The sequence below is a fragment of the Mastigoproctus giganteus genome, chromosome 5, assembly GCF_048544385.1.
Source record: "Mastigoproctus giganteus isolate SK-2022 chromosome 5, ASM4854438v1, whole genome shotgun sequence".
Taxonomy (NCBI): domain Eukaryota; kingdom Metazoa; phylum Arthropoda; class Arachnida; order Uropygi; family Thelyphonidae; genus Mastigoproctus; species Mastigoproctus giganteus.
In genome coordinates, this window is record NC_143579.1 from 116,347,160 (window position 1) to 116,370,967 (window position 23,808).

The 23,808-nt window shown below is 37.5% G+C and overlaps 1 protein-coding gene across 5 annotated transcripts in view; it reads right to left on the minus strand.

The window, feature by feature from the left end:
- Nucleotides 1-23,808, minus strand: part of LOC150085655 (catenin alpha-like) — a 499,984-nt gene that overhangs the window by 318,629 nt on the left and 157,547 nt on the right. For all 5 annotated transcript variants that reach the window (XM_090374159.1, XM_090374158.1, XM_090374157.1 and 2 more), the window contains one exon: nt 23,040-23,222. In XM_090374159.1, the coding sequence (XP_090230285.1) occupies nt 23,040-23,222 (183 nt within the window). The remainder of the gene's footprint in view (nt 1-23,039; nt 23,223-23,808) is intronic.

The window sequence follows — 23,808 nt, forward strand, 5'->3', positions numbered from 1 at the left end:
GGTTGAGCAGATGGTCTGAGAGGTGGCAAATGAAGTTTAACATTGACAAATGTAAAGTGCTACACATGGGAAACAGCAACCCCAGAGCAACGTATCAACTCTGTGGTACTACACTGACAGTGGTAGAGAATGAAAGGGACTTGGGGGTGGTTGTGCAGGCAGATATGAAGTTCGCTGAGCAGTGCAGACGGGCTGCAAGAGTAGCTCATGGAGTATTGTCAATGATATACAGGAATTTTTCTAGCAGGGATAAGGAGGTGATTATTCCATTGTATAAGGCAATGGTCAGGCCACACCTAGAGTACTGTATACAGGTCTGGAGGCCTCATTTCAAGAAGGATGTAGAGCTGCTGGAACGAGTACAGAGAAGGGCAACAAGATTAGTGAATGGAACAAAGGGGTGCTCTTACGAAGAAAGGCTTAAGTTCTGCAAATTACAGTGTCTGGAGACTAGGCACCAGCGAGGTGATCTGATAGAGGTGTATAAAGCCTTGAATGGTTTAAGCATGCTCAATGCTGATGGGATTCTTCCTCTAGCTCAGAAAAATCACCTGAGAGGGCATAAATTCAAATTGAGGAAAGACAGATGTAGGATAGACGTGCGGAAATTTGCCTTTAGCCAGCGGGTGGTTGGTTGGTGGAACAGACTTCCATCCCTTGTGGTGGAGGTTGATAGCCTAAATAAGTTTAAGGCTCAGCTGGACAGGTATTTTGAACGAACAGAGGGGTGAAGTGGAAGTGGGGTTTTTTTTTTTTTTTTTTTTTGGCTGATTCTGCATAAGCTTGCTTTCTTGCATCAAATGCCTCTACTAATGGTAATGCTAATGATGACAGAATATCAGATTCGGGAAATAAATTATCAGAGCCAAGCAGTGCATCTTCAGGATGACTTCGATAGGATTCAAGAATGACACCTATCCAAGTAATAAGAAAAACAGCAGCTATGTTTTAATACAGCAAAATGCAAGGTCTTACACTACGGTAATGGCTAACCCGAAATAATTTGATAAGAATGAATTAAAAGCAGCAAGAGAAGAAAAGTGATTTGGGAATTACAGTACACAAAGTTCTCCAAGAAGCATATATGGGCAGAATTACTTTAAGTATGGAACACAGGAAAGGGATGAAAAAAGAAAAAAAAAATTCTTGAGGCTTCAAAAATAGACAACCTGCTTACTGAGATCTGCAAAATGGTGCACTTATAAATTAACAACTTATGGGCCAAAGAGCTTGGCAATGAGACATCAGCAACAAGGGCTATAACGCATCAAAAACCATATCCCACGCAAGATAACAGGAGAAATTTTAGTGACCTAATTAATTAGATCACTATGTCAAAATATATTCAAATATAAATATGTAAAATCAGCTACTACTATAAATATGTAAAACGGTATAATAACAATATATATATATATATATATATATATATATATATATATATAAGTAAAACAATATAATAATATATACAGGGTGTCTCAAAAATATTGGTACAAAAAAATATTGGTAGGGGAGGTAGGTAACATCTAAAGGAATGTGAATCGCATAGGAATCCATAACCGGAAACGTCACAAAAGTAGTAGCAGAGGCACAAGAAGCAGAAATGACACAAGCCAATAATTAGTGGCAAACATTTATTTGACATAATATTAACAATGGAGTACGAGATGGATGCATTTCATGATGTTACACCAGATGCTCGAAGGTTCCACCATGAGACGCAATGCATGCATGACACCAACGCAGCATGGACTGCCGGACATGGTCGAACACACCTGGAGTTTCTTTGGCGGCAGCAGCACAGACGAGTTTCACCACGAGATCCATTTCCGTCTCCACAAGCGATTCATATAGGATAGATTCAAGGGCTCCCCACAGAAAGAAATCAAGGCTTGATAAATAAGGTGAGCGTGGCAGCCAGGCAACGGGTCCACCACGGCCAATCCATCGATGCCCAAAACGTCTCTTCAAATGGTCACAAACACACCTTCCATAATGGGCAGGTGCCCCGTCATGTTGAAACCAAATGTTGCATCTCGCATCTGCTGGAACATCTTCAAGTAACCCTGGTAGAATTTGTTCAAAAAAGATCCGATATTTAGCGGAGTTCGTGCGGGATGGTAACAGGTATGGGCCGACTAAGCAGTCACCGACCATACATGCCCACAAATTTATTGCAAAGCGATGTTGTGTTGCATGGGGGCCCACACCGAGTGGGCCCTCTGCTATGGAGAGGGCCATGTGGGCCCTCTCCATACACTAGGTACATGTCTGCCAGCTCACAGTTCATATATCAATGCATGCTCTTCATACGGCGACTACTGCTTGAATGAGTAAACCAGAAATTTTCCCTCTCGCGAACTGATGAACAGCGCCGTGTACTGACTTACAGTGACGTTTCCAGTTATTGGTTCCTATGCGATTGACATTCCTTTAGATATTACCTCCCTCCCCTAAACGTTTGTACCAATTATATACATGTGTAATGCAGAATATTTTATATGTACCAATATTTGAATATTAAATATTTTGACCGACATTTGTGCATCTTTTCACTACCGTTTATTATTGATTAGGAAATATCCTATGGCACCGACCGCAACTCATAAATACATATGTTACCTTATGGGAATGCGGCGCTCGCTTAGCGCGGATTCACATAGTGCTCTGTTTTTACGGAACAAATTATCAGCGTTAAGCAGGGGTCACCTGTATATACATATATATATAAATAATGTGCATATGTATTTCACCCATCCACTTCGCTAGTTCTTCCATGCAATTTTTGTTCCAACAATCAACCACCAGCTGGCTAAAAGCAAAATATTTCTGCACCTCTATTCTACCACGGTCTTAATTCAATTAGAATTTTTGCCACTGCAGATGCATAATATGAGCAAGAAGATAAATTCCATCAAGCATAGAATTCTTCAATTCTTGCGCAAACCATTTAAGGCTTTATACATCTCATTCAAATCACCTCAGAGGTGCCAAATCTCCAGATGCTGCAATTTGCATTAATTAGGCCCCCTTTTTTTTAATGAAAACCTCAAACACGAGAGGTATTAGAACCTATAGTACTTAGTACCATGCTTGTTTTGGAGGTTGAGAAGACGAAAGAAGATATTTGTTGACAATAGACTTGAACTTCTGTAGACTGTAATTTTCAGAAAATATGTACGAAGGAAGGTTGTTTCAGGAAACGTCACTTGAATGAATAAACGAGGAAGATGAAAAGTTGTTTCTGTGAGTTTGAAGTTGGACAGTAAATGAATGTTGACTGGTGGCAGCACGTGTTCCTGCTCTCTCTTTCAAAACAGTCGGAACACGTGCTGGTGGCAACACATGTTCCGATTGTTTTGTAAGAGAGAGCAGGAATTATAGAAGCCAATCCAGAAGAACAGTGCCCGTGGAAGTATCTGTAGAAAAGGTATGAAGCAGAAACAATACGTCTATGAGACAGGGAATGGAGAGACTCTATTAGAGAGGAGTCATTAATTAACCTACCTGCCCTCTTCTGAATTGAACCTAGAAGACTTTACGGGCACAGCCCCAGATGTGGGATCAATATTCCATCTTAGGGCAGATTTGTGATTTGTACAGAGTGAACAGCTGTTTGGAACAAAAGTTACTCCATTCTGTGCTTCTGCCAAGAGAGATTAGAAGTCAGGGTAATCCCCAAAAGAGATATATCATTATGCCTAGAAATCAGAGTGTCCCAAAGATAAGCATAGGAGTAGAAGAATCCTTTTTATGAGATGTAAGACAAGACTGAGTTTTAGAAGGATTGAAATCAACTAAGTTGTCTTTGCCACACTGGAGAGTTACCTGGAGATCGGCATTTAAGGAAATGTTAGTGGATATTCGAGAAGTTGAAGCTGATTGAGCAGGGCAAGGTTTCTCAAAATGGAAAGTGGAATGCAATGTGCTATCATCGGCAAAACTATGGATAGGATTTCCTGTCAATGAAAGAAGGTCATTAATATACACAAGGAACAGAGTGGGGGAAAGAACTGAACATTGGGGGACACCAGCATTAGTGGAAAAGTTAGAAGACAGAGAGCCATCTGGCATCTACCATCACCCACAGTGAGCAATCAGAGAGAAAACTGGATAACCAATTACAAAAAACAGTTGGCAAACCATAAGATGGAAGTTTGTTTAGGAGACCTTTATGCTGAACATGATCGAAAGCCTTTGAGATGTCAACAGCAACTGCTTGTGTTTCCCCAAACTTTTCCATTGAGTAGGTCCATAAATGGGTAACATAAGCCTTAGATATTCTTATCACCAGTGGATCGACACTGATGGAATCCATACTGGCAATCGTTGATCAGGCAGAAGGTTTCTATGTAGTTTAAGTGATGGCAGTTAATTGATTTCTCCATTACTTTAGAAAGAGCAGAAGTAATTGCAATGGGATGATAATTGGATGGGAGGAATCTGTCACCCTTTTTAGGACCTGGCTGGATATGAGCAAATTTCCAAGCAGAAGGAAAACACCTTTGGAATAAGAAAGTGAAAAAATGTGGCAAGGAACAGAAATAAGTTTGGGATCACAGGTTTTAAGAACCAGTGGAGAAATACCATCAGGACTTGGAGCTTTCTTAGCATCAAGATTCGTCAAAATCCTTCTGACATCCTTTTGGCGGACGACCACAGGAAGCATTGAATGGAGCGTGTTGCGGATGGCGGGAGATGTTTTACCAAGATCATTAATACAGGAGTTGGAAGAAAAATGGGATGCTAGCAGACCAGCTTTATCCTTGGCAACAGAACCAACTGGCTTTGACAGAGGTGGGAGCGGAGATGGGCAAAAGTTGCAGCCAATAGCTTTGGCAAGAGATCAGAATGCTCGACTACCATTAGGTCAAGAAGCAAGGTTTTCTACTCTTAGCCTGTTCAAAATCTATTTTGGACTGATTAATAACTGCTTTACAATTGTTGCGAGCTTTGTTGTAGGCAGAAAATGAAACTGAAGATTTGGAAACAAGCCAATTAGGATATGCAACGTTCTTGAACAGCCTTGGCACGTTTATTGGAAAATCAAGGTTTAGATAAAGGATGAGATTTTATAAGGATTCCTACAAAAATAATTTCACTGACACGATATGAGCAAACGTTGACATCAGAAGTTTTCAAACAGTAATCCAACCAAGGAAAAGAAGAAAAGAAATCTTGCAGGTCATCCCATTTTGCATTCTTGTAATGCCAAAAAATACGAGGTTGGGAATAGCCATGAGATAAAGGCTCCACTGGAGAAGAGACAATCACTAAGTTGTGATCTGAGGTGACTAAATGACGTCACTTCAACCGTGTATTTAGAAAGGCTGTTTGTGAAAAAAAGATCGAGTGTTGGCTGAATGGTTAGGATTGTCCAGTATTCTTATAGGTAAATGAACAATCTGTGTAAGATCATTAGTAATTGCGAAAGTCTCAGCATCTCAAACAGCTGGGTCGATGTGACTAGAAAACGGAAGCCAGCTGGAGTTGTGAACATTAAAATCACCAAAGAAAATTACCTCACCGTTAGGAAAATTGGACTGGAGAAAGTCAGGATGCAAAGAGAGGAAGTCAAAGAGTTCCAAGTGATTAGTGGAGTTGGAAGAATGGTAGAGACAACAGATGAATTTGAACACAATGAGGTAGAGAGATTTTAAGCCAGAGAAGATCAAAAAGAGGAGATTTCAAATTAACAATCTCTGACAGGGAATATCGGAACGGACATATGCACAAGTACCACCTTGGAGGCAAAAGGAATCATACAGCAAATAATTTCAGTAACTGAGATGAGTAGTGGTTAAATCAACAAATAACGAGGTTCTGTCAGAAAAAGTACATGATGATTGGCAGACTTCAAGTGGAAATTAGAATTCAGACCATGTATATTTGTGAAATGAACTAGGAACTAGGAAGTGCTCTTACCAAGAACTAGGAAGTTCTTTGTAAGAGCACCGCTTTGTTCCTCTCACCAAGCCTCGTTGCCCTTCTCTGTACTCGTTCCAGCAGTTGTACATCTTTTCAAAAATGAGCCCTCCATACCTATATGAAGTACTCAAGATGAGCCCTGACCATGACCTTATAGAAAGAGTTATCACCTCCTTATCCCTGTTAGCAAAATTCCTGCATATCATTGACAATACCCCATGACCTACTCTGCCAGCCTGCCAACACTGCTCAGAAAACTTACTATCTGGCTGCACAATAACCCCAGGTCTTTTTCATTTCCAACTACCCTGAGTTTATTCTGGGGTTACAGATATCCATACGCAGTACTTTGCATTTGTCAAGGTTAAACTTCAGTTGCCACCTGTCAGTAAATCTACCAAACTTTTCTAGATCCTGAAGCCATAGTGTATTATCATTACTAACCATGAGAATCTTCATATCATCTGCAAACGTGGACATTATGCCTGATATATCTTCATCAATATTGTTGATAATACAGAAAACAAAAATGGGCCCAATGCCAAACTCTGGGGGACTCCACTAATAACATTAATCCACAAAGAGCAGTGTCCATTTATTACCACTCTGTTTTCTCCCACTCAGCCTTCCAGGTGCAACAGTATTAAAATCTTTCCTGAAATTCAAGTACAGCAAAGCGTAAGTTATCCAGAATAATTGATGTCAGACCCATTACGGATAGCCAAATTTTCCAGATAATCATTAGCATTAGCATTAGTAGAGGCATTTGATGCAAGAAAGCAAGCTTATGCAGCATCAGCCAAAAAAAAAAAAAAAAAAGTAACATAATAAATAAAAATAACCACTTCCACTTCACCCCTCTGTTCGTTCGAGATACCTGTCCAGCTGAGCCTTAAACTTATTTAGGCTATCAACTTCCACGACAAGGGATGGAAGTCTGTTCCACCCACCAACCACCCGCTGGCTAAAGGCAAATTTCCGCACATCTATCCTACATCTGTCTTTCCTCAATTTGAATTTATGCCCTCTCAGGTGATTTTTCTGAGCTAGAGGAAGAATCCCATCAGCATTGAGCATGTTCAAACCATTCAAGGCTTTGTACACCTCTATCAGATCACCCCGCTGGTGCCTAGTTTCCAGACACTGTAATTTGCAAAACTTAAGCCTTTCTTCGTAAGAGAACCCCTTTGTCCCATTCACCAATCTAGTTGCCCTTCTCTGTACTCATTCCAGCAGCTCTACATCCTTCCTGAAATGAGGCCTCCAGGCCTGTATACAGTACTGTAGGTGTGGCTTGACCATTGCCTTATACAAGGGAATAATCACCTCCTTATCCCTGCTAGAAAAATTCCTATATATCATTGACAATACACCATGAGCTACTCTTGCAGCTCGTCTGCACTGCTCAGAGAACTTCATATCTGCCTGCACCACCACCCCCAGGTCCCTTTCATTCTCTACCACTGTCAGTGTAGTACCACAGAGTTGATACGTTGCTCTGGGGTTGCTGTTTCCCATATGTAGTACTTTACATTTGTCAATGTTAAACTTCATTTGCCACCTCGAAGCCCATCTGCTCAACCTTTCCAAATCCTGTTGCAGCAGCATAGTGTCAGTAGTGTCCTTGACAACCCTGCCAACCTTCGTATCGTCTGCAAACTTGGACATTAAGCCTGATATACCATCATCAATATCATTTATAAATACAGAAAACAATAAAGGCCCCAATACTGAACCCTGAGGGACTCCACTAATAACATTAGTCCACGATGAGCAGTGTCCATTGATTACCACTCTCTGTCTTCTCCCCCTCAACCACCCCTTTATCCATAGCAGCAACTTGCCTCCAATGCCACACTGCTCCAATTTGTGCAGCAGTCTTCCATGTGCAACAGTATCAAAAGCCTTTCTAAGATCCAAGTATATAATATCAAAGTTATTCCCTGCATCCAGTTCTTTTGTGACTGCATCATAGTATCCAATCAAGTTGGTCAGGCAAGACTTCCCCTTAACAAAACCATGCTGTGTCCTAGCTATAACTGAAGTCTTGTCTAGATGATCCTGCAGTGCTTCTTTCACCAGTGCCTCCATTAATTTTCCGGGAACAGAAGTTAAACTCACAGGTCTATAATTACTTGTGTCAGCCTTTGATCCCCCTTTGTGAATTGGGGTCACATTTGCACATCTCCAGTCAATGGGTACCTCCCCTGAGTCCAAGGAAGCTCTCATAATTATGGCTAAGGGTTTGCTTACCTCCTTTGCTGCCTCCTTTAATATAACTGGATAGATCCCATCCACCCCAGGTGCCTTTCTTGTGTTTATCATCAACAATTTCTCCTCCACCTTGCTCTCAGTTATTACAAGATTCTCTAGCTTACTGCTAGAGTTGAATACACCTCTGGCATTCCCCTCGCTGAATAACTCCTCATGTGTGAATGTCGATGCAAAATATTCATTTAGTTTGTTAGCTACCCGAGCAGGGTCATCAACAGTTGACCCATCGATCTCAAGTGGACCAATCTGATTCATCCCCTTCCTTCTAGAGTTTACATAAGTAAAGAACTCTTTGCTGTTTTTCTTCGCATCCCTTGCCAAGGATCTCTCGTAATCTGCCTTCGCCTGCCTAACCTCCTTTGTAACTTGGTTACAGATCAACTTGTATCTATCATAGGCGTCCGTGTCACGTGTTAATTTGTATGTATCCCATGCATTTTTCTTCTCTGCCATATGCCTCATTAATTCATCTGACAACCATTTAGGCCTAAACCTTGAACAATATTTCTTAGTTGGTATGTAAAGCCTAGTAGCTTCCACGATAAGTTCTTTGAATGCTTCCCATTTTGAATTTGCTGTTGGCAATATCATCAGTTGATCCCACTGTATAGAATTTAAATACTGTCTCAGTCCATTGTAGTCGCCTTTACGAAAGCAATACCCCTTCCCTTTACCCCTAATGGTAGTTACCTCTTTGAGTAACTCCCACTTCAGCACACTGTGATCACTGCCACCAAGTGGTTCATTTATCTGCAGATTCTTAATGCATGAAGAATCACTACTGATAATCAAATCAAGAGTATTACTCCCTCTAGTTGCCTCCCGAACATGCTGATGTAGAAAACAATCATCCAATAAATCCACAAAAGCCTTGCTACTGTGCGAGTGACCAGCCCCCAAATTCCAGTCAATATCTGGGAAATTAAAATCCCCCATTATAAGACTCTCTGATTTACTGGCCCACTCTATTTCTCCGAACAGTTATTTATTATACTCATCAGAGTCATTAGGCCTATAGCACACTCCTACTCTCAATTTTGATCTCCCAATGCTTATGTCACACCAAACTGACTCGACACTGCACTGTCCAGCGATGTCGACTGGCTTCACTTCCTTGGATTTTATGTGTTTTTTAACTAATAGCATAACCCCTCCTCCCTTCCTATCCTGTCTATCCTTTCTGTAGACATTGTACTCCCCAAATTCCAGTTCTGCATTTCTTATATCTGTGTGACACCACGTCTCTGAAATCCCCACAATATCTGCCTTTGATGTTTTGAGCAACACCTCAAATTCATCAAATTTATTTACTAAACTCCTAGCATTGGTGTACACACAAGTATACATGCACCTGTTCTTTTTCTTAGCTACCCTAACACAACCCATGTGTTTACTTGTACCCCAATGATTCCCAGCAGTCTCTGAAATATCCTGCATCTTATTTTCCAGGCTGCGGCTCATTCCAATAGAAGCAATATAATCGCAAATGCAATTAGATGGAGTTTACTACCAGTTTATAACAGATTCCACTAGCAGAAATGAAACTGGAAATTGTTTTTGTTTTATGGTAGTAACCCCCAGAAATGTGCTTTAGTAAAATGTGGGGTGTTAATAGTGTATCTTGGCCTTTACGGTGTTGTTTATTCAGTTGCTACACGTGCGCAGCTTTGTTTATGTGTATCAAGCGTGCCTCCCCGTTTTGTAATTGTGCTTTATTCCCTAAAAATTAGTAAAATACTTAAAAGGTGTGAAAAGGAAGCGTCATGGCGAAGACACTGCAGATTCAGAGAGAAAAAGAAAAGCAATATCAATGAAGAGAGGCGGACTGAGTCAAAAATTCTTACCCGGGAAAATTTATAGTGCCCTCATACTACGGTTTATGGCCAAAATCACACCGGCCTCCGGCCCACCGGGATTTCCCGGGTAAGGTTTATGGCCAGTCCGCCTCTGTCGATAGAGAAAAAATATGAAATTGTGAAATGCTTTGAGCGAAATGAAAGACCATGTTTGGTTTGATTTGGTATTTGGATTTTAGGAGCATTAGCAACTAAGGCCATATTGCTCCGGGATATGCGGTGGTCATTCCCTGACCTTTCCACATCCTCCGTATTTGGTGGTGACAGGCTCGAACCCCGAGCTAATCAAGAAGTGTGTGCTACACACTGCTGCTCCTTCCCACCTGGCTACGGAGGTGCCCGAAAGACCATGTGATATTGCACATGCTACAGACCTAAATGAGGCAACACCGAGAATTACAAAGAATGCGGAGAAAATAAAAACAACTTTCATAGCGGGAACAACTCGAAGTGTAATTAAAATCCATTAGATCAAGACACAAAGAATTGGAAGAGATGGAACGGCTGTCATCTGTTTGGATAGAAAATCAAACAAAAAACAAGTTTGCTTACGATAGAAGCAAAAGCATTAGCAATATTTTATTACGTAATAGTCGTAATAAAATACGTAAGCATTTTATTACGACTTACGTATTATAATTTATACTTACGTATTATAAAATACGTAAGTATTTTATTACGACTATTTTATTTAATATAATAAATTTTTTATGAATAAAATACTTATTTTATTCGTAAAAATACTTTTTTAGTATTAAAAAATACTAAAAATACTTTATTATATTTTTATTACATATTTTAATCGTTATAAAATACTTACGTATTTTATAACGATCAAAATTACCCGATTATTTATTGTGTTTGGTAATGTTTTGGTTCCAAATGTGTATTCAATCTTGGGTGGTCGGCACCTAACCCCACTTTTCCCATAGGGCCTGTTGTTTATATTGCACGATTTTGCATTGCACAAGGGTTTCTAGGAACACAACTATCGTGTTATACGAGGATAGACTGTATTCTCCCTATCGATGTGGCTTTCAAAATTTTTTTCGGCATGTTTTGTATTTGATGATTTGACTAAAATGTCTCCAATGTAGCCATTTTACAGATTTAGATGATCCTGCCAACCCTTCTAATCTTTTCTGGATGAAAAAGGGTGATACTTTCCAACTGACTGCTCTCCAGTGGAATGGAGAATGAGGAAAAGCGGTGTCACAGAATAGTACTTTATGCTCAGTTCTGGCTGGCTCTTTTAATTGGTGTCACTATCACCTGATCAATTAGGTATGGGCCTTGTTGGGTCCCAGAAGAAGTAGAAAGATTTAAATTACTCATATGAGTAAAATAAAAATTACAGACGTCCTAAGAACCTCACCCACCACAGAGCCCTACAAGGAAATGCTCATTCAGGAAAACTAGCAGGTACTGCATACACAAATGAGATGCCAAATTTGCTTAGGAGCATCATATCCACATTTCCAATAAGTCTTAACTCTATCCCAGGACCAAAAAGGAAGGAGGCTTACTGGAACGCAATTGAAGCTAGCAGTAAGAACCGCCTGCCAATTTATCCCAGTCAGGCTCAGGCCAGTCCGGCACCTCTTTTCTTGTCGAAGCAGGGGCCAAAGTGGTGTATTAGGGCCACTCACCCACCAGGTTTCCATGGATCACAGTGCACAGCTGCACACACCATAACCCAATGATGTAACCCTTGAACTTGGCATTAGATCCCAGTGATGATAATATATGGAAGGCCAGCAGCATCACTGGAAGGTCCATATGCACACAATACACGTGCACACATCAAGGATATCAGATACATGTGCACACATCAAGGGATCTGAAGAGGTTAAAATGTACATTATTCATTTTCTTTTTTATATAATTTAATTGTTTATTTCTATTTATTATTACAGTATGGGACCCTGTATTTAGAATCTCAAAATCTCAAAAGACTTAAGGTCCACGAAAATTAGCATTACTCCACCTCCCTGCCTATCAATAGACTGATAATCATTTTTTCATGCAAAAGTATTGGCTGATATACTTATTCAATAAATTATGGTTACTTTTATTTATTGAATGTAGTTAGTCCTTATGCATCAATTACAGAAAGGAACTGAATTTTATTTGCAGTAGAGCTCACTTTGACACTACATCTACAACCTTTCTTCAATTACTGGTAAATGATTTTCCTATAGTACACATCACAGCCATTTTCGTGACAAAATTTTTAATCCCCTGTACTCATTGGGACCATTCCCAATTTTTACCATCAGAATAAAAACAAGCTTTTAACTTCTGTTTCTCTGTGCTGACCCATTTCACCACTGCTAAAAAAATTCCAAAGTAGTATGTGACTATTTAATTTTGATCAGAGCTGTTTTTATTTGCAAAAATTCAGCTACACTTTCCTGTGACTGAACACTGTCACGGCAACAAATGTTAACCAACAACCCTAGATCATACCCAGATATTAAAAATATAACTTTTTCAAGAAAAGTGAAGGGGAAATGAAATTAAAAAAAAAAAAAAAAAATAAGACTTTACTGGATAATCAATGTACAGTCAAGCTTTGTTATAGTGTCAAGGGAAATGAATTCTTGACATCATAACCAAGTGGTGTTAACACAGAATTTGACATTTTATTTAAATTATGTTGAAATTAGTAGAAATTTAATAACAAAATCAAATTAAAAAATCAAATCAAATTAAAAATCAAATTTCTTTTTCTTTAAAAGAAATACAAACACATATCACAAGTAATGATAATGACTCTAGTTACACAAAATGTTCCACTTTCATAGGCATTGTGCGCGACTTGCGCATATACATGCAATAAATTGATCTATCCAATAGAGCCCGCAAAGTTCTCAATTCCATATAATATGGAAAAATGTTCTGCTTTACTAGTTACTGAGATATTTTCACTTCTTTGCTGTTTAAATTTCTTTAAAAGAGCTTCCTCCAAATCAAGATTTTCAGTTTATGTATGCATTTCATTCTGCAAAATTTCTTTTCAAATGAGTCAATTTTTTTGTTTTTGAATTCCAAGTTATGTCCTCTGTTCAGTTCAATAAGTTATATTCAAAGCAAGAAATCTCTTCTTCCCATTTTCTATTTCTCTAATAACTTTCACTTTGTTCTCAACACAAACTTTTCGTTTGCCATCCATTATAAAAGTACTGTATTGTACCATATCGTACTGTACTGTATGATGTAAAAACCACACCTTAATCGTTGCCAAAGAATGAGGCCAAATGAGCAAAACTGAAAACAAAAGCATTGTTCTCAAGCAGAGGATGACTACAAATATATGGGTGATATTAAATGGTTCAGAGCCTGCTCTGGAAAAATAAATTTTAAAGTTGTCAATTTCTTAAAGTGCACTTCCATAATGAGACATTATTTACATTGAAGTCAATTTACAGTACAGTATTACACAGGCCACAAAGAACGGCTCAGTCACATAATCAAAGCCACCAATGTAAACATGCAACATAAGTAAGAGTCATGTCACATCCTTACCTATGCCTGTGTGTTTTTGTTTCATGATCTTCTACATAAGGGAGCTGTATATGCTTACTGAATCTTTTACAGTTTAGTGAGAAGTAACATCACAATGTGAACTTTTAAAGAAAGATTACTGGATTAAAAATATACAGTGGTTCTACTGAAGATTTTACTGAAAATACTTCACTACAAAAGGCATGAAAGGTAAGGGTAAAAAAAGGGAATCAACAGTTTGCTCAAAAATTTGAAATTTTAAAGTGAAGTTGTAACAAAGGTAAAAAGGCACAATTTATATGGTGATTTTTAACTGACTTATTTGTAACATTACAACCAAATTCTCATTATTTCATATGTCGCTTTAACTAAGTTTCCTGTATTTTCCTTTCTTAATGAGTGATTAAAAATGATTTTCATTACCAGATGTAAAGTATGGGGAGGATTCAATCTGCTTGACTTTCCTTCATTGATTCAAGCAGTGCAGATCCTTGTATTAAAAATACAGTAGCTTGGAAATGACACTAATTTTATGACAAATAACATCCCTTTTAAATAAAGTGCACCCTTGATATACTGTACTTTGTTATACTATGATTTAAGAATGACAGTATGATCATGTTTCACAAAAGGAATATAAAAAATAATGTAACTTCTGGCAAACAAACAAATTTCAAAACGGACACTAGAAAAAGCAAACTCCATGCCTTATATGTTAAATTGCAATTCTTGATTAAAGAATTGCAATGAATTAAATTAAAGAATTACAGAACTATTAAATCGTAACATTTCTGTATTCCTGAGAAAGGAATTTCAGAAACAGCAACGTCCAACTCTGCTTAGCATTAAAATATCGTACAACCTGTTTATTGAGAGAGAAGCTTATAAACAACTATATCTTTCCAAAAAAGAGCAACAATACTGATTGAATATACATTTTAGTTTCATTAAGTTTTATTGCTTTGCAGTATCAAATGGACATCAGAAAGGCAGACAAAATTTATTTGGATTCACTATTTAAACAAATCAATGCAGTATGAGTACTGTACTATTAACTGTACTAGTTAATATCAGGAGTATTTTGCTAAGTCAATAAACTATAAAAAAGCAATACGTAAACCATAAATGCACAGTAATACAAATGAAATTTCATAACAAAGCTGAGTATATAATATAACTTAAAATAACAAAACGAATACTCTATTGAATAATCTGGATATAGTGTAGCATTATTATATCCCTGCTCTCTCTCTCTCTCTCTCTCTCTCCCCTCCTCTTCATTTCATACAAGGTGTGAAATCAATCACCATCTGATTGAATTCACTTATAACACCATTCTTCTAAAAGTTTCTGAAAAGAGTCATTTTTATTTATGTCCTTCCTGAAATCTCTTTCCTTTGAGGACATTTTCACCTTGGGAAATAGGAGGAAGTCCACTGGTGCTAAACTGGGAAAGTAGGTTGGATGGTTGATCTGTACAATGCCACGTTCCATCAGAAATATCTTCACAACAGTGCATTAAAGGTGGAAAGTGCGAAAAGTAATGCCAATAGCAAGAAAAAACTCCAGTTTTTTTTTTGATGCAGAAGAAGCAATATTTGTGATATGCTCAAGTCAAGGGAGATTATAAGTTAGGGTAATCTACTAGGTAATTCCTAGTAGAAATACATGATCATGTCTAGAAGTCTACATGTCATCAAAAATGAGTGTAGAAGCAGCAGACTTTTTTGCAAGAAATAAGGAAGCTCAGTTTTAGAGGGATTAAAGTTAACTAACTTTTCTTTGCCTCACTGGAGAATTACCTGTAGATTCACATTTAGGGACTTGGAGAAGGCTGGCTATTTGAGTAAGTTAAGCTGTTTATACACAACAAATTTTCTCAAATAAGAAGGTAGAATGTAGGTGCAATCATTAGCAAAACTATGGATAGGATTTCCAGTCAGTGATCGAAGATCAGAAGAAAAAGAGTGGGAGAAAGAACTGAACCTTGGGGAACACCAGCATTAGTAAAGTCACAAAACAGAAAGCAGTTAGCAAAAAACTGGATATCTAATTACAAAAAACAGTCAGCAATCCATAAGATGGGAGCTTGTTTAGAAGACCTTTATGCAAAACAAAATTAAAAGCCCTAGAAATGTCAAGAGCAGCTGTGTCACCAAACTTTTTTTCTTGCACTTTTGATGGGTAACATAAGCCATTATATCAATGGTAGATTAACACTGACAGAATGCATACTGGCCATTGTTGATTAGATGAAAGGATAAGATAATTTAGAGTTAGACATTGATGGATTTCTCTATTATTTTGGAAAGAGAAAAAGTAAGCACAATAACTGGGCTGGATATGAACAAATTCTGAAGTAGAATGGAAAACACCAGGAGAATAATAAAGTGTAAAATGGTGAATGCAAAACATGAGCAAGTTTTGAGAACAAGTGGAGAAATGCCATCAAGACCTGGAGATTTCTTGGCATCAAGATTGTTCAAAATTCTTTTAGCATCCTTCTTTCAGATGATCACAGGAAACATTGAGTGGAATGTATTGGATGTGGTAGGAGATTTATATTTATCTGAGGAGACAACAACACCATCAGCTTTAACAAAGGTGGACATATACATAGAAGTTGCAGCCAAGAGTTCTGGCAAGACACCAGAATGCTTGACTACCATTTGGACAAGAAGCAAATTTTCTACTTTCATCCTGTTCAAACTAAAGCTTGGACTGATTACTAATTGCTTTACAATTGTTACAAGCTTTTGTGTGGGCAGAAAATGATGAGCTTGTTGCATAGGGTCATTTCCAGGATTTTTCATTTGTTGTATTTCATAATCATAGTTTTTAAAAATTGATTTCTCCCATTATGTCTCACACATCATCAGTCTGCAATAATAATTTTATCTATCTGCTACCAGCTGCAGACCACTGAACAGAAACACCTATTCTTTTTGTGCAGGTCCAACTTCATTTCACTTCCTGTTTTGGTAATGGTAATTATCTTTCCCCCCCCCCCCCAAACACACAAATTTTAGTCATTTTCAAACTTTTTTTCTCAACTAAGATTAGTATTAGTAATGGCCGCATGGTGCAAGAAAGCCTATGGCTTAGGCTGCACCAGCCAAAAAAAAAAAACAAATAAAACAATGATAAAAAAAAGAAAGAAAAGAAAAATAATAATAATTAATAAAATAAAAGGAAGTTAAACCTATCAACCTATGTGCTTCCCTGACACAAAGGTACTATCCAGATGACCTTTGAATTTCCCCAAACTGCCAGCCTCTACCACCCATGTAGGCAACTTATTCCAGTAATTTACAACTCGCTGGCTAAAATAAAACTTCCTGCAGAAAAATAATAATAATTAATAAAATAAAAGGAAGTTAAACCTATCAACCTATGCGCTTCCCTGACACAAAGGTACTATCCAGATGACTTTTGAATTTCCCCAAACTGTCTAAACATTTCCCCCCGTAACTTGAATTTATGTACCCTAGTTCTAGCATCATTTATAATCTTGAAAATTTTGTCCTCATTCATTTTACTGATGCCTCTCAGAGCCTTAAACACCTCAATCAAATCTCCTCTAAGGTGTCTAGTTTCCAAACTCTGCAACCCACATATTCGAAGTATTTCTTCATAAGGACACACCCTTTTGCCAATCTCACCAGGCGAGTTACCCATCTTTGCACCCTTTCAAGAAGCTCGACGTCTTTCTTTAGGTGCGGTCTCCATACTTAAACACAGTATTCCAAGTGTGGTCTAACAAAAGCCTTATATAATGGGATTATCACATCCCTATCTCTACTTGCAAAAGTTCAATAGATCATCGATAGAACACCACGGGCCTTCCTTGCAATCTGTTTACAATGCTCAGAGAATTTCATGTTTGACCGTATCGTAACACCAAAGTCCCTTTCCTCCAGTACTGGGTTTAGTTGAACTCCATCAAGTGAATAAGTTATTTTTGGATTACTGTTTCCCAGGTGTAATACCTTACACTTTGTTGGATTAAAGCATAGCTGCCATTTCTCTGACCATTCCTGAAGTCTATCTAGGTCTATCTGAAGAAGCTCAACTTGACAGTGATCATTAACTACTCTACCAATTTTAACATCATCTGCAAATTTAGACATCACGCCCTCTTTCCCTTCATCGATGTCATTTATGAAAATTAAAAACAACAGTGGTCCTAATACTGATCCTTGGGGAACCCCACTTTTTACATCAACCCAATCTGAGTAATAGCCATTTATCACAACCCTCTGCCTCCTGCCCTGAAGCCATCCTGCTATCCATCTAAGGATTTTTCCAGTGATTCCAACCTGTTCCAGCTTATAAAGCAACCGCTCATATGGGACTGAGTCAAAAGTTTTGCTGAAATCTAAATAAACAAAAATGTCAAAATTATTCCCTAAATCCAGCTCGTGAGTGACCCTTTCAAAATAGCGAACCAGATTGTTAAACATGATTTTCCCTTTACAAAACCATGCTGAGTATCCTTGAGAATTTCAACTCTATCCAAATGATCCTGAATTCCACCCCTTGATCATTGCCTCCATGATTTTCCCTACCACTGAAGTCAGACTGACAGGTCGATAATTTCCCACTTCACTCTTGAGCCACCCTTATGTATGGGAGATACATTGGCACTTTTCCAATCCAAAAGAATCTCCCCAGAGTCTAGTGACGCTCGCATAATTAGCCTCAATGGTTCAGTGCACTCACTTGCTGCCTCCCTTAAGATTATAGGATATATTCCATCAACTCCAGGAGCCTTACTGGCCTGTAGGCTTGAAAGTTTTTTCATTAAATAATCTTGCAAAATTTCAATATCATTAATTCATATTTTTCAACTTCCCTCCCACAATTTCCCATTGCCACAAAAGATTTTTCTTTTGTAAATATGGATTCAAAACAGAATACAGAAATATTGTCAAAAATAAGTAGATTCGTTGCGGTGATGATCTAGCAGCTTTATCTATCAGCTGGTAGCAGATAGATAAAATTATTCGTTGTGGAAATGATTTACAGAGTTCACTAATGTGAACTCTGCAAATCATTTAGCAAAATTAATTTTATAACGATACAACTTTATAACTATACATGTGGTTCATTAGTGCTCTTTTTTCCCCATAATATTTCTTAACCTTCAGCATATTTTAAAAAGTAAACTACCATTCAGATATGCATGCATATCAGAGCCAATGGGCATTCAGGAACATATCCCATATATCTTCCTCAACACTCACTACTACCAAAGCTAAATACACATACCACATACATGTTGCAGTCTTCATTCCACAACAGAGTGAAGTCTACAAGATTACCAACACTACATGCAGACAATGTGAAACTGCCTTCAAAGCACTGACCGCTACCTTCATACAGCTGTTTCAATTAGCAGTTATTGCTAATATGACGTAATGCACTGAAATGTAATGTAAAACATAACTGAAGATTTGAAATATTTCATAACAAAAATTTTATTACATAAATATATTCATATTGCCTGATGAAATAAGCCAGTACATCAGGAGCTAACAAAACATACGATGCAATCACAATAACATATTTATTACAGCCAACCCTTTATGCTTTTTTTTTTTTTGGTAACATGTAACAAAATCCTGCTTTTCAAAAATGGGTATACGTATACTGAATAAATCAACACTTGCTAATATAAAAGTGAATGCATTTCTTCATTATGGACACCTAATTCACATAACTTTTGGGCAATATTAAGATTTGCTATCATCTAATTGTTTAAAGGAGTATTTATCTATTGAGTTGGAGGAATGGGGACAAAGAAATATAAAAAACTCATCATATAATAGATATTTCTTATCTAAATGCCTAAGAGTATGCAGGAGTTAAATTATGCATGGGTAATGCACACACAATTTCTTCTACCAAAGTAGTTTTAATGCTTTGTTTTAATTATATCTCATATTGTACCTTCACAAGTTGCCATGGTATTGCACTACCTTGAATAAGTAATGCTTCACCTATGGAGAAGACTAACATTACTTATTCTCAGGGGATACCACCACCACCACCACCACCCAGACGGCGCCATCTCGAAGCTTACTGGCTTCTCATCAGTGGGTGGGAAGGTTGTTGTTGCTTGTTGTTTGGTTTTTAGGAGCATTAGCAACTAAGGCCATATTGCTCCAGGATATGCGGTGGTCATTCCTTAACCTTCCAGCATCCTCCATATTTGGTGGTGACGGGCTCGAACCCCGGTCTAATCAAGAAGCGTGTGCTACGCACTGCTGCTCCTTCCCACCTGGCTACGGAGGCGCCAGGGGGGGGTGGGAAGGTACCCTGTTGTTGCAATAGTGACAACCCAGTTATGAAGTATAACTCTACAATATGAGAGATGCCTGAGGGTGTGCATGGTTTAATCTAAAAGATATTTCTTGGATAATGCTATGCATAATTAAATTCCTTCATAATCTTAGGCATTCAGCCTAACTAACTAACTCGGCAGGTGGGTATATGTCCCTGGAATTTCTGAGTAACCCATCTTTTTCCATCCCTCACCAAGACAGAGGAATTTGAGTGGGTCATTCGAGTGCAGAAAGACACTGCGGTATAAGCCAATGTGATATAAACAATGGTGTTATAATCGAGGAGCGGAGTACATAAAAATGTAATTTGCATATAATTTATGCTAAATTCAAAATGAACTAAATTTCATAAAGTTTCAATACAATTTATAAACTATATGAATCATCATGAGTGTTTCTTAAGAGGAAACTGCATGCTTTTATCCCCTCCACACTACATTAATGTATTCACTGTCTTAAGATAAGTAAAAACATACATTTCAAACCTGACTACATGTGTTTGTTTGATTTACAGGAACTAGAACAAAACTTTCTAAACTCATGTGAGTTCAGTCCTAGTAACTAGAAACTAAACAATATGTGCAATAAAATCAAAAATGGCTATCCTTCTGTATTTAAAGTAAGTTTATACAAGTGTGACACCCAAAATTTCAGAACCTGGTAACTGCCAGTTTTTTTGTAATAAGAAATCTAACCAAACATGAAATGTCAAAATTCAAGTATGGATAAAGGGGAAATGCACTGCCAAGCAGAGCTATCAATTTTATTATAGGTTTTCTTCATGATTAACTTTTATCACTATTTACTATTTTTATTCACTATTTTATTCTTATTTATTCTTCTGTCCCTTAGTCTGCTAATAAAAAAAACCTCATTTAGCACAATGAAGTTACCAAAGCAACCACCAAAAAAATTACTCTGGTAATATTCCATCTAAAATATAATAATAAAAGAATGAGAAGGGAAGAAAATAAGCAAAAACAAAATAATGAATGAGAAGATTTTATGCTCTCTTAGGAATAAAAGTAGAGGCGTTCAGACTCCCCTGCATGATCAAAAATGAAAAGTATCACACTGCTTTGTAGCTGTGGAAAAGCTTTCCATGACTATCAGAACACCACCTTCAATGGCTTTAAAATAAATGCAAACAGAGAGAGAAGAAATGTGATATCATTTGCTCAGAATGCAGTGTACATATAATAATCTTTTGGCATGTCATGCAGGTGTCAGTTTATTTGAAAAACTTGAGATAGAAGAAAGCTAATTTTCAGGTGTGTTTTTTGGTTTTCTGGACAAACCTGTACTACATCCTCAGCCAGCTATACTTTTGAATGACAATCAGAAACAAAGTTCTCCACAGTTGTGTTCAGTACACACATGCTTGTTTCACTTACTAAAATACTAATCAACTATATCTTGAAAGAGCTTGCCAAATATCACAAAAATTTTGTTCTTTGAAGTTTTTTTTTAATTTCAGGGTAATGAAAAGAGTACATACCAATGATGATACTCTCCACTGCTTTAGAAAGCAGTGTAGAGCATCAGCATTGGAATGATATTTAAGTAATGATATTAATAAAAACTAATATCAATAAAGAAAGATTAATTTTCAAAGTAAAGAAATGCCAAAATGGCAGCTCTAATTCATGTTGCTAATAATAATTGAGAAACCACCACCCACCCTTGTTAAAGCTGGCTTCTGTGTCAATGACAATTATTAAAGAGCAATGAGAGATGAGTATATCGTAACCAGAGACAGATAAACTGATTCAGAGGAAACTTTATGCTTAGTGCTTTTACATACAGTGAAAGTATGATTGCATTTATATGAAAATTTTCAAAAAAAGTTAGCAAACTGTGGACTCCATTCACCAGCCAGAATATTTTCTATCGTAAGGCAATAGCAAATTACTTATGGCATTTGAAAGTACAACTTGCCAAAAATAAATGCATTGATACAAAGCTATCAATATAGTTTTCAAAGGTTAAATACTGTTTTTAACTTTAATATAATTTAATTCAGTGCTATTCAAAGAGCAAGTTTTGCATCAAACTGAATGAAATGGCCCAGTTTCACATAAAAAAAAAAATAAAAATAAAAAAATAAACCAGTCAACTACTGAGTGCCAGGCACTCATGATGAAGGGTCCATAGTCACAAATGGTCGTTAGTGTAATATCTCAAATCGAGAGCTTTATGATAACTGAAAAAAAAGTTTCTAGTAACCCAGCTTGGCCTAAAACTGAGGAACTAATGAAGACGTCTATTTGAGTCTTTCCAGTTGTTGTGAATGACAATGGTGGGAGAAGCGACTGGCAGGTGAGGGCCATGCAAGACTATGCGCAGACTATGACCTCCCCACCACCGCCACCTCAACACTGGCTCTCTGAGTACCTCCTTGCCGGGACAACTTTGAAAATTTTTTTAAAATACTTCTCATCGGAAAATTTATAGATCATCTTTATAGAGTTATTAACTAACTATTTAACAACCTTTTTGTCACAAAAAGGAGAGTTACTTAGTACAAAGAAGCACGCTATCGAAGTGCAATAAAAAATTTTTTTTTTTTTTAAATTTTAACACAAAAAGTAAATGATAGATTTCAATCGGAATAGTTTTCCCTTGATGAGCATCGAATAACACATAGCTAATGTGATTTTTTAATTTTTAGCTCCATTACCAACAGAAATAGAGGGGAGGGGACACTAAAATTACTCACATATCCCTGTCTGGCACTGCCATTTTTAATTTTAAAAATATTTAAAAATTATATTTTAAACCTACTCATTCAGCTCTTTCCAACGGTGTATAATAAGTTATAGGTTGTCAACAACGTTCAATATGGTGTTATGTTGGCCCACATAACGTACAAACCCATGCAAAATTTCAAGTCAATAGGTTGAGCGGTTCCAGAGTTACAATGCTGTGACAGACAACCGAGCGGACATTATAAGGGTCCTTCGCTAGACTACTGACCCTAAAAACGCATGCACACCACACTTAATTTCATTCCTTGATTTAAGGTCATTCTGGTTTTTTGGACAGCCAGATTTTGGGTGTTAAATTCTACCTGTATTAAAATAAATATTGCAAATTTTTATGAGGTGATCAAATTAACTTTACTTACATCAAAATCATCCAAAGCTGCAGCTAATTCTCCAGGACCATCATAAGGAGGTTGCCCAAGTGCTCCATTTATAGATTTTCCTTGAGCAACATCACTGATCGTATTAACTGCCTCACACACTTGTTTAAAAATGTAATCACGATTCTCCTTGGCAGCAGAAAGTTCTGGGTGACGAACATATACCTATAATAACATTAAAAGAGCACTATTAGACTTGGAAACTACATTAGGTCATCCCATCATTGCAGATACAGAAAAAATATAATAGACAGAATAAATAAGGCAATAGAGGACTTGCATTTGAATTTCACTTTTGGTCAAGTTCTAGTTCCCATAAGCCAATTCTTAGCATTCCTTAATGAAAAGATCATGTGATGTCAAAGTTTGCCAGATATTGAAAGGCATTCCAGTCAGCCTGATCAATCTTCCACCGCGGTAAACTAAATGGCAGGCAGGGTCTACCACTAGTTAGGGTTGTTATCACGGGGAAGTGATCGCTTCCATATGGATTTTCTTCTACCTCCCAAGTTAGTGAAGGAAGGAGAGAAGGGGAGCAGATAGAAAGATCAATGGCAGAGAATGTACGGGTAGGCACGCTAATTTGAATTTCCATTTGAATTTCACTTTTGGTCAAGTTCTAGTTCCCATAAGCCAATTCTTAGCATTCCTTAATGAAAAGATCATGTGATGTCAAAGTTTGCCAGATATTGAAAGGCATTCCAGTCAGCCTGATCAATCTTCCACCGCGGTAAACTAAATGGCAGGCAGG